Consider the following 11,727-nt stretch of genomic DNA (forward strand, 5'->3'; position numbering starts at 1 on the left):
CCAAGAGATCAAAACCATTCAGAGGAGAAGCGTAACACCTCCCCCTGCCACTTTCTTGGGAAAACTTTCAGAAGCGGACTCAAGCCCAGCTTCTGCCTTTGTGTCTTTCTCCTGCTCACGGCCGAGGCCCTGCAGCCCCCCGGCCCACACCCGTCATAACTCCAGGGGTGTCGATGTGTTCAGGAATGCTCTCAGCCATCCCTCTTGACTCAGTGATCTCAGTTCCCAACCCCCAGAGCAAAGTTTTGAAGCCCTGCAGGAGCCCTTGCGGGGCGACCTTGTCCCTGTCCGCGATGCTGATGCAGCAGCCTCTTCCGGGAGAGAAGGACTGTCTGGCAAGGTTGGCTGGGGCTGCAGAGGGGAAACCTCTCTCACCCCAGCTCCCTCCCCCTCCTCCCCTCCAGCGGGAAAATGCTGCTACACCTTCCTGCACCGTGGTAGAGTGAAGGACTCAAGAGCTGGGGGGCTCAGGGACAGACCCACTCACGTTTTTAATAACTTATAAGAGCTGTGGAAATGGGCATGGCCGGAGGACAGAGCACAGGAATTTGGGGAGCTTTTCTGGGAGACAGTAGCCCTACCACCCTGGAATTGGACTGGGACTCGTGGGTTTTGCCCTGCTGCTCAACCGACCAGATGGAGTCTCTGTCTGTCTTCTAACCTCTCCTGGCCAAGGCCCTGTATTGAGGTGAGGGGCCTTCCTTTCTGTTCCTGCAGTTGGGAGTGCAACGAATACACGGGCATCTTTTCACTTCCCTCCTCCCCTATACCCACAGGCTCGGGGAGGAGAGGCGCCTTCTCACACCCAAGACTCCTCCTCAGGTGAGACGGGAGCTTGATCAAGCTGCTGAGGCTCCTGGCCCTCCAAAGGCTGGGAGCTGCTCTCCACTGGTGCAGCTGGCTCTTTCCTCTCCTTTCCTTCCTCCTCCTCCCCCACCAAGGCGCCATCCCCCAGGGCTGCCTCCTCTCCATTGCTGCCCAGTACTGCTCTCACCAGCCTGCCCCTGGGGGGGGCCTTGGCTGGACCCAGGTGGAGGCAGGTCAACGGCTTGGGGATTCGTGAAGGCTGCTTCTCAGGCCTGTGGTCTCTCCGGGGCCGAATCCTGTGCCTGAGCTTCAGCTTGTAGATGGATGGGACTCTCCGGGGCTTCCGGAGTGTTCTCTTGCCCTTGCCTGGACATGCCTTGGCTTTATCAGAACTGGGGGCGGAGGGCGAAGGTGTGGAGGACTCTGGGGTGGCAGACACAGCAGGGGCTGAGCAGTCCTGCCCCCCTTGAGCTGGGACCTTCGCTGTCCTGGCACCCTTGGCACTTGGGCTTGCTTTCGTCCTCGGCCCACTCTCTTCGGCTCCCAGTTTCCCTTTTGGGCTTCCTGGGCCTGCACTTACAGCTGGCTTAGGGTGGCCTGTAGGGGCTGCCTTCCAGGCTCCCAGGTCCACCTTAAGGAGGGGTGGGGGGCCCTGAGCCAGTTCTTGGATGACTTTGTCATAAGGACCCCCAGGCTCAGGCCACCGCCCACCCAGACTGGGCACGTAGACTCCACTGCGAGGAACGACTCCAGACCCTCTGCCCTGGGGGCAGACACCTGCCACCTCTAGCAGCTTCACGTTGGCCAAAAGCTGCTCCCCGAGGCTGTGGTAGATGGCTTGCTCCTTGATCCCACCCGAGGGCAGGGGAGCGCACCTCCCCTCCCGGTGCTGTGGGCCCAGGCCCCAGGGCTCTCCAGCCTCTGCTGTCACCTGGACGTCCAGCTTCTGGTCCTCTTGCCTCTCTTCCACAGAGCGGTCCCCATGTCTGGACCCAGACAGGTCCCCAGTGACGGCCCTTAATGGAATGGGCCCTCTCCCCAGTTCTGTCCTGGGACCTCCACTTGCAGTCCCTGGAAAGCTTCTTCTCGGAGTCGGGGGGCAAGCTGGGGGCAACTGGACCGGGATCTTGGTGGGCCCTTTAACAGGGGATGGAGAATGGACAGATGCTGTCTCCCTAAGCTGGGAGGAAGCACCCTCAGCCTCACCGCGGGGCGGTGGCCTGGGGCCCACAGGCTTGGCTGGGCTGGAGGAACAAGGCAGGGGAGATGGTCCTCCTGCTGGTGTCCCTGTGGTAGTGGCCTCAGGGGCTTGGAGTCCCTGGGGGATGGGGGTCCTGGCACGAGTTCCCCAGCTGTCTGTCTCCTCATGAACCCAAGATGTGGGAGTCCTACTCCTGGGGAGTTCAGGGGGGTATCTGTCCCCCCCCTTCCCTGAGGAGGTGCACTGTGGGTCTTGGCCCCTGGGAGTAGGTGAGGATTGGGGGCTGGGTGGGCTGTCCCCAGCTGGCAGCTGCCTCCAAGATGGGGCAAGTGACTTCTCCTGGCACCTGAAAGGGAGAATCACAGGTCATCGGCAGGGTTATCTGATCCAGTCCCCTGGCTCTGCGAAGGGATGGCCTTTCCCCAGCCAGGACTCCCAGGGGGTCAGACTTCATGCTGAACGAAGCACATGCTCCCTCTCCCCCGTGCCTGCCAGAGACTCTTCCTTACAGCAGATACTGTTTAAGTCCACCCTCCCCCATTCCTTGTGTAGCAGACAGCAGCCTGGTCTGGACCCGAGGTTGCTTCACATCCCACAACTACAGGTCACCAGTCTTGGGTGGGGAGGGTCTTAGTTTCTGCTGTACCATGAAATGGCAGAGGGACCTTGGGTAAGTGTGTTCCCTTTATGGGCCTCAGCCTCCTCATCTGTGAAATGGGAGGGTGTATGAAGTAACTAGATGATCCTAAAGGTACTGGGTGCTTTTTTGGTTCGGAACACCTGAGGTCTTGCTGGGATAGGGGCACTGCTGGGAGACCTGCTCCCCTTATCTTGGGGGTGAGGTGGCCTCTGAGAATGTAGACTCCAAAGCAGGAAGAGGCCCTGCCCTGTCCCTCCCCAGTACCTCGGGAATGGTGCTGTCTCTCTGAGGATCCCTGCCCCTGCTCTCCGTTCACGGTGGGGTGTAGGGGAGGAGGCGGCAGGGGGCCTCAGCTTTCGATGTGAAGAGGTATAATATGTCTTCCAGTCCACGGAGGGCAGGGGGCTCTGGGAGCGGCTGATGGTCATTGTAGGCTGGGGCTGTGAGGGCCCATCCTCCACCCTCACTTCATGCTGCACCGGTGGGACCGGGGGCTTCAGGAAGCTGTCCGTCTTGTGTGCTACCAACACAGCCCCCCAGAGAGAGGAGAGGAGGAAAGGGTTAAACTCCTGCTGATGGGGTCCACCGTTCCCTCCCCGAGCTGTGCCACACCCTGAATCCCCGCATTAGAGACAGTGGGACCTACTGTGACAGTGACAGCACCAGAATTTCCTCATGGGAGGGGTTTAGGGGATGAAATCTGGTCAGAGGGCCTGGCTGGGGGACTCGTTTAAAAGCTGCAAATCCACATCTTGTACTTAGATTGCATGCTTATTTGGGGTAGTTTGAGGTGCTGATGCAGATTACGGGAAGACTAAAGACCCCTCCAAGTCCTGCTTGGTGCCTCCATCAGAGCCCTGCCCACATGCACCCATGACCAAATGCTGATTCTCTGTGTGTTTGGCGCCATCTTGTGGCTTAAGTTGGTACTTCACTGTGGCTGGCCCGCTTTCCGCCTAGAGCTGAGAGAGGCCACCCACACCTGTACCTTCTACAGTATCTTCCTTCCTCCATCCCCTGCACACCTCTCGCCCCTGGAGATCAGGCCTACCTCCCGCGTCTGCTTCCGGCCTCCCGACCTGGAGTCATAGGGAAGGGACTCTCAGGGGACTTACAGAGGGATGTGCACCGGCAGGGGTCATGTTTGTCCAGATAGTGACCGAGTGTGTCCCAGCCGCCCCCCACACGCACCATCACGTGGTTCCGGAGGATCTGCAGGGGGCAAGGGTGCGGTGGAGGGCAGAGTGAGGGAGTCCCCTCTCCATGGACCAGCCTGCAGGCCTTCAGCCCTTGCTCCCATCCACGTACACATGCACACATGTGTAGCTGGGAGCATGCCTATGTTGCAGCCTGAGTGCCCTCCAGGACTGGCATCAGATAGCACATGTCGTCAAGGGTGGAGGCCAAGCTGACACACAGCAAGTTGCCCCAGGGCGAGACAAGGGATCTCCCAAGCGCTGTGTAGTCTACCTCCCGACTCCCTCCTCTCCCTCCGCTGGGAAGCAGTTGACACCTGCCAACTTTTGTATCAGAAACGGGAGGGGGGGGGCGGGGCGCTGGCTTTGCTCTCGTGGTGTGTGTGTGTTAAAGGACCCGCGGAGTCCTGGCCCGACTCCACTCCAGGTCACGTAGCCTCTCCAGGCCTCCACTTCCTTGGTGGAAACGGGGCGCCACAATCCATCCCCACCTGCTTCACAGAGCTCTTGGCTCAGGCTCTGGGTGAGGGCCCAGGGAGCTGGCGCTGCCCCCAGGTGTGGCCCTGCCCAAGGAGAAGGCTTAGCTGTGCCCCTGAGCCGCTGGCCACACCCCCAGGTGCAGACTGTTTCTGGCCAGGTGGCCAGGCAGGGGGCAGGGGGGAGGGGGTGGGGAGTGGGGAGTAGTGGGAGGCAGAGTTCAGACTTGTACTGCTACTCAGAAGGCACCAAGCTGGGCGTGTGAGCCGCAGACCTCGGGGTCCATGTGGCTGGGCCATGCAGGGAACGCAAACTGGGCAGGGGGGATGGGGGGATGGGTCTCAGGCCCCTTGCTGTGACTAAGCCTGTGGGTGGGAAAGTGGGAGTACGCTTCATCCTCACTTCTGACTGGGGAGACCCCCTTCTGAACTAAGGTGGAGGCGGGGGGGGGGGTTCTGGTTCTGGCTGCCCTCATGGGAGGAGGGGACATGCTTGCCAACTTTGTCAGGAATCTCCTGGAATTCTCCAAGGGAGAGAAGGAAAGCCCCAAGGCCTGATAACGGGGTGAATGGTGATTTCCTGTCCTTGCCTTCAGGCCTGGGCAAAGTCCCACGGAAGGAAACCTGATCCTGCCGACCCCAGAGAGGGCCCTCCGTCCCCGACCTGGGACTTACCCGGATGAAGATGAGGGTGTTGGAGTCTCCCACGCGGTACTTCCCCTCGGACACCTGGACCATGGAGAACTGAACTGGGCACGTGCAGCGGCTCACCAGGCTCTGAACCTGCGGGCAGTGGGCAATGGGTTCAGCCCTCCGCTCTGCCCAGGTAGCCAAGCTCCCTCTGCACGCTGGGTCAAGCGCAACGGGCGGCCTGCCTGGCCCCCAGCCCCAAGGCTTTTGCTGAGTCAGGGCTGGGGGCTGAGAAGCAAGTAGAGAAGACTTTTAATAGCTCAACGAGAGAACAAGACCTTGAGTGGTCACCTACGGCCCAGCACCCTCGTGGGTCAGCTGACAGAGGCCACGGAGTGTGATGGTTAAGGTGGACCTTGGAACCTGACAGGTTTGGGTGGGAATCCTGCCTCCACCGCACTATAGGCCTTGGGCAAGGTAAGAAACCTCCCTGAGCTCGATTCCTTGGTGGTAGAAGTGATTCCTATTCGCAGTCAGAGCTAACTCCCAGGACAGGACCCTCTGTGTCAGACACATGCTGAGCGCTTCACGTGCGCTGGCTCATCTAACAGCCACCGCGGTCGTCGAAGGTAGGCACAGTTACATCCCCACGGTACAGATAAGGGAGCTGAGGCACAGAGAGAGCAAATAATTTGCCCAAAGTCACATGGCTGCAAAGCAGTGGAACTAAGACTTAAACCAAGCAGTTAGAAAAGGTTCTGCGTTCTTAACAACCGTCCCACGGGGTTTAAACGAGAGAGGCGTAGGGTGCTGGATTCATAAAGAAAACGATGAGGGTCGAGGCTCAAAGTGGACACGCCTTACTAACAACCACGCGGTGAGAGAGTGTCGACTGGGGTTTGAAGAAGGGGGTGGCTCAGAGGGGCCGGATTCGGAGGGGAGAGGGAGGCGGGGCGAAGGAAGGCGGGGCCGAGGGCGTGCCCGGAGCCCTCACCAATTGATCCAGGTTGCGGCAGGGCGGGAGCGTGGGGAACTCGGGCGGCGGCGGGGGGTCGGGCGGGGGCAGGGCCAGCTCCAGCCGCAGTTCCTGGTCGATCTCCTCCTCCAGCCGCACCAGGGTGGGCGCCGCGACGCCGAAGCGCTGGGCCCGGCGGCCCAGCTCCAGCAGGCACAGCACCACGTTCTTCACGTTCTTGCGCAGCACCAGGTCGTCCGTCTCGAACATCAGCACCTCTGGCCGTGGCGGGAGAGGGGAGAGGAAGGTAGGCAGCCTGAGATACCTGCTGACCTGCCCGGAGCAAGCAAGCGGAACGGGTGGGAGAGCCCTGGGGCCATCCTGGACCAGGGCATGGACGCAGGCATGGGGGATGGGGGTTTGCATCTCAGGTTCTTGGCGGCAAGCCAGCCCCTAGGAGGGTCTGGACAGAACTGCTCAGGTACTGAGTGCAAGACGGGGTGGCTGCCCTATGGGCGGGGTGGGGGGGGGAGAGGAGACACAGCCAAGCGAAGGAGCCTAACTCCACCCGCCCTTCTCCCCGCTCTGTTTGCCAGGATGGGTCCAGGAGCAAGAAGCAGTCTGTCCTGCTTCCCATCCGTGCCTCTCACATCCGGTATCCACCAGGCACCCCAGACTCAACTCCCGGCCCACACATAACCAGGCTGGGGTGAGTACAGTCTCTGGAGCCAGACTGCCAGCTTTGGAATCCTGAGCTCCCACCCACCACATGTATGACCCTGGGCTAGTCCCAGCTTCAGCCTCCTCTTCAGTAAAACGGGAAAGTAGTCTGTTTCATGGGGTTGTCGTGGGGCTAGTTATATGTCTGCAGGCAACGTCTGGCACGTGGTAAGTGCCCGATAAAACACTAGCCTTTGTCCACCCTCCAGTCCTGTTCCATATTGTGTTGCCACCGCCGGTAGGCCAGGCCTGACCCCTCTCTCGGCTACACCCCCACCGCCTTTGGTCTGAAGGATGGTGCGGCATCCAGCTTCATCCCCGCTGCTGGGTCCCAGGCCAAGGAGATGAGGGAGCCTGATATCAGTCCTAGAGTCTTGGAAGCCCCAAACACGACTGGCCCCTCCCTAACATCCACTTGCCTCCTCCCCTGTCCCCTCCCCACCCCACTGTAGCCCAAACACACGCCTTCTTTGTGCCCCCCTGCCTAGAACTCCCTGTCCCCCAAACTTCTTTCTATTCCCCAAGACTCAGCTCAAATCTCCATCCACTATATGGTCTTTCCAGGCCCATAAGGTGGCTGTTTCCACCTGTCTCCCCAGCACAGATGCCTCTACTTGAGCTTCTACCACGTTGGGCTGTAATTTATGCATCTTCTCAGCTGTCTCTCTTCCTGGGCCACAAACTTCTTGGCACTGGTTCTCAGCCCTCTCAGCGCTCGGTGCCCAGCGTAACGCTCTACCCAAAGGAGAAAGGTGCTCGAATCATCCAATCAACACATTTATTTATTGGGGATTTCCTATGAGATTGGGAAACTGAGCCATGAAAAGGAATGAGGTGGCCCAAGGCAAATCTGGAAGGAGGACCATGGCTCCTGACCCCCGATGCAGCCTGAGCCTCAGAGAGGAGATTGACGCCTGACAAGAGAAGGGTCTGGGGAGGGGGGCGCAGGGTGCTTACCTTGGATACCCATCTCCTTGCGGCACCATTGGATGAAGTTGGAGATGTTGTCCCGGGCCTGGAAGGTGCCTGGCTGGGCGGCCCCATTGCAGGAAACCCCGGCCCGGGGCAGGGGAATCCTTTGGGCTCGGGCAGGTGCCTCAGCCAGGAAGGCCAGGGCGGCCTCAGTGATGGCGTTGGCATGCTGGCACAGCACCAGGCCCGTCTCCAGTGCCTGCAGGAAGTTGGCTGCGTCCATGTCCAGCCCGTAGAGATCCCGAAGCCACTCGGCCAGGTCCTCCTTCATGGCTTCCAGGTACTGCTCACTGGACTTAAAGGGCCGGATGCTGCGCACCGGAGGCCTCGGTGTCCCAGGCCTCCTCCTGCCAGCCCCAGGCTGGGACATGGCTGGACCACCAGCCGGGGAAGGGCCGGGTGCCTCCTCTCTCCCACAGCTGTGTCTTCACTCCTACCACCTGCGGGGTCTTGGCTGGTTCTCCCTGACTCCGGGGTTCCCCTTGTCCTCTGAGAGCCCAGGACGGCTCTGCTACTTGCCGCTGGCTTCAGCCACTGTCACTGCGGCTACTGGGCTGGGCCAGGCCCGCCCCCTCCCCCCCATTCCTCAGTCCCTGCCAGAACTTTCCCACTTGGTAGCCCTGCAGCGACCTCGCACCCCAGCTGCCCAGTCCGCTCAGACGTCGCCACCTCCCAGGACAGATGGAGGTGAGGACACTCCTTTCTCCCCCCAGGGCTGGACAGGCCGTGCTAGCTGCACCCCACCCGTCACCGGCCAGCCTGGAGTCTGGCTGTCGGCCTCTCCACTCTGCTTTCCTCTCCTTGGAGACAGTGACTGCTACAAACACTCCTTGTTAACCCTTCCTGGCATTGCCCGCCCTGGAGCCTGCGAAGCAGAGGAAGGCTGGGGCTGGCTTCTCTCACTTGGTTGACACTGGTGGGGGCTTTTGGGAGATGAGGGAGAGAAGCAGGGCCAGGGGATGCCGTGCCCCTTGGTGTTTAGTGAGCACCGTAGGATAGAGATGAAATAGATGCAGCGATAGAGTCCATACGCATGAGTTTGGCCTTTTGGACCCTTTCCTGGAGCCTTCTGTGACCTTCGTATACTGCCCAGCCTGTCTGTGCCTTAGTTGCCTCAATTACAAAATGGGAATAATAATATCTACCTCTCCAGGGTGTTGTGAAGAATAGAGGAATCGTGAATGTGGAAAGTATCAGACTGTTAAGACTGGGGGGCCCCAGCTCTCACTGATTCGCCCAGCAGCCTTGTTTGTGCACCATGCTCCCTACTTTCTCTGGAGAACCCCTCCCACTCTACCCACGTGATTCCTCCAGAGTGGGCTGTCAATCATAGTACCTCACCCCATGGCCACAGCAATGCATTCATTCAACAAATATTTCCTGAGTACCTACTGTGTGCCACGCACTAGTATAGCCCTGAGCGTGTAGCTATAAATGAGGTCCCTGACCTCATGGAGGCTGCTTATATGTTGGTGGGTGTTGGATGACAGATAACAAACTTACAAGTCTATAGTAAGTCAGATGGTGATAAATACCAGGGAGGAAACTAAAGGACTAAAGGAGAAGGGGGGGTAGGTATTTTCTATCAGGTGGTCAGGAAAGGCCTCACTGATAGGGTGATGATTGAGCAGGGACCTAAGAGAAGTGAGGAAGCAATGAATTTGGTAAAGTTGCAGGATACAAAATTAATGCACAGAAATCTCTTGCATTCCTATATACTAATGATGAAAAATCTGAAAGAGAAATGAAGGAAACACTCCCATTTACCACTGCAACAAAAAGAATAAAATACCTAGGAAGAAACCTACCTAGGGAGACAAAAGACCTGTATGTAGAAAACTACAAGACACTGATGAAAGAAATTAAAGATGATATCAACAGATGGAGAGATACACCATGTTCTTGGATTGGAAGAATCAATATTGTGAAAATGACTATACTACCCAAAGCAATCTACAGATTCAGTGCAATCCCTATCAAATTACCAATGGCATTTTTTACAGAGCTAGAACAAAAAATCTTAAAATTTGTATGGAGACACAAAAGACCCCGAATAGCCAAAGCAGTCTTGAGGGAAAAAAAGCGGAGCTGGAGGAATCAGACTCCCTGACTTCAGACTATACTACAAAGCTACAGTAATCAAGACAATATGGTGCTGGCACAAAAACATCAATACAGATCAATGGAACAAGTTAGAAAGCCCAGAGATAAACCCATGCACCTATGGTCAGCTAATCTATGACAAAGGAGGCAAGGATATACAATGGAGAAAAGACAGTCTCTTCAATAAGTGGTGCTGGGAAAACTGGACAGCTACATGTAAAAGAATGAAATTAGAACACTCCCTAACACCATACACAAAAATAAACTCAAAATGGATTCAAGAACTAAATGTAAGACTGGACACTATGAAACTCTTAGAGGAAAACATAGGAAGAACACTCTTTGACATAAATCACAGCAAGATCTTTTTTGATCCACCTGCTAGAGTAATGGAAATAAAAACAAAAATAAACAAATGGGACCTAATGAAACTTCAAAGCTTTTGCACAGCAAAAGAAACCATAAAGAAGATGAAAAGACAACCCTCAGAATGGGAGAAAATATTTGCAAACGAATCAACGGACAAAGGATTAATCTCCAAAATATATAAACAGCTCATGCAGCTCAATATTAAAAAAACAAACAACCCAATCCAAAAATGGGCAGAAGACCTAAATAGACATTTCTCCAAAGAAGACATACAGATGGCCAAGAGGCACATGAAAAGCTGCTCAACATCACTAATTATTGGAGAAATGCAAATGAAAACTACAATGAGGTATCACCTCACACCAGTTAGAATGGGCATCATCAGAAAATCTACAAACAACAAATGCTGGAGAGGGTGTGGAGAAAAGGGAACCCTCTTGCACTGTTGGTGGGAATGTAAATTGATACAGCCACTATGGAGAACAGTATGGAGGTTCCTTAAAAAGCTAAAAATAGAATTACCATATGATCCAGCAATCCCACTACTGGGCATATACCCAGAGAAAACCATAATTCAAAAAGACGCATGCACCCCAATGTTCACTGCAGCACTATTTACAATAGCTAGGTCATGGAAGCAACCTAAATGCCCATCGACAGATGAATGGATAAAGAAGCTGTGGTAGATATATACAATGGAATATTACTCAACCATAAAAAGGAACAAAATTGGGTCATTTGTTGAGGTGTGGATGGATCTAGAGACGGTCATACACAGTGAAGTAAGTCAGAAAGAGAAAAACAAATATCGTATATTAACGCATATATGTGGAACCTAGAAAAATGGTACAGATGAACCGGTTTGCAGGGCAGAAATTGAGACACAGATGTAGAGAACAAACGTATGGACACCAAGCGGGGAAAGCGGCGGGGGCTGGGGGTGGTGGTGTGATGAATTGGGTGATTGGGATTGACATGTATACACTGATGTGTATAAAATTGATGATTAATAAGAACCTGCTGTATAAAAAAATAAAATTAAATTTTAAAAAAAGTAATGTGCATGCTACCACATTATTAAAAAAAAAAAAAAAAAAAAGAGCCAAGGTGGCTATAGGCTCTTTTAGTAAATGTACGGAAAATGGGGGTTTTGAGGGGAGACAATTCTGCATGGGCCTTTCCTATTTTTGCATGTCTTGCAAGCAGAGGTAACTGACTTTTCAAGGGTGTTTATATAGTGAACAACCTTGGAAGTAGAGATAGTGTCTTTTTCTGGAGCAAAGAAGAGGTTTGGTTACTGCCCAGTATAAAAGATTAGGGTTCCCTAAGCTCAGGGTTCCTCTTATAATGCAAATGACTGTATATGCAGGTATTCCCTGGCACCCATCCCTATAGCACCCATGGGACAGTGGGCCAAGAGGAGATGACACAGGTATGCTGATGCTGCTGTGCCTTGAGTAATGAGGCCCTTTATCTCCAACCCAGGAGTCTCATGTTTTTTTGGCAGCACCCACGAAAGTACAGCAGGCTAACTTGCAAGAAGGGTAAAATTTTAGACTCTTTACAGTTCTTGACAGTGTTGTCCCCAGGAGATTCCTGGGGACTGGTCTGCTCTCTTTGTTCTACCTCCCACCAAACTGGCTCCGCCAAAGTAGGAG

General features: G+C 55.3%; 1 protein-coding gene across 1 annotated transcript; it reads right to left on the reverse strand.

Annotated features, from left to right (window-relative positions):
* Positions 1-799: 799 nt before the first annotated feature.
* Positions 800-7,967, reverse strand: GAS2L2 (growth arrest specific 2 like 2). Its single transcript, XM_059048630.1, has 6 exons — positions 7,583-7,967; positions 5,945-6,183; positions 4,996-5,103; positions 3,764-3,860; positions 2,913-3,168; positions 800-2,354 (listed from the first exon to the last, which is right to left on the reverse strand). Exons 1-6 carry the CDS (start codon positions 7,965-7,967, stop codon positions 800-802), a joined length of 2,640 nt encoding a protein of 879 aa, XP_058904613.1.
* Between the last annotated feature and the right edge of the window lie 3,760 nt (positions 7,968-11,727).

The sequence above is a fragment of the Kogia breviceps genome, chromosome 19, assembly GCF_026419965.1.
Source record: "Kogia breviceps isolate mKogBre1 chromosome 19, mKogBre1 haplotype 1, whole genome shotgun sequence".
Lineage (NCBI taxonomy): Eukaryota > Metazoa > Chordata > Mammalia > Artiodactyla > Physeteridae > Kogia > Kogia breviceps.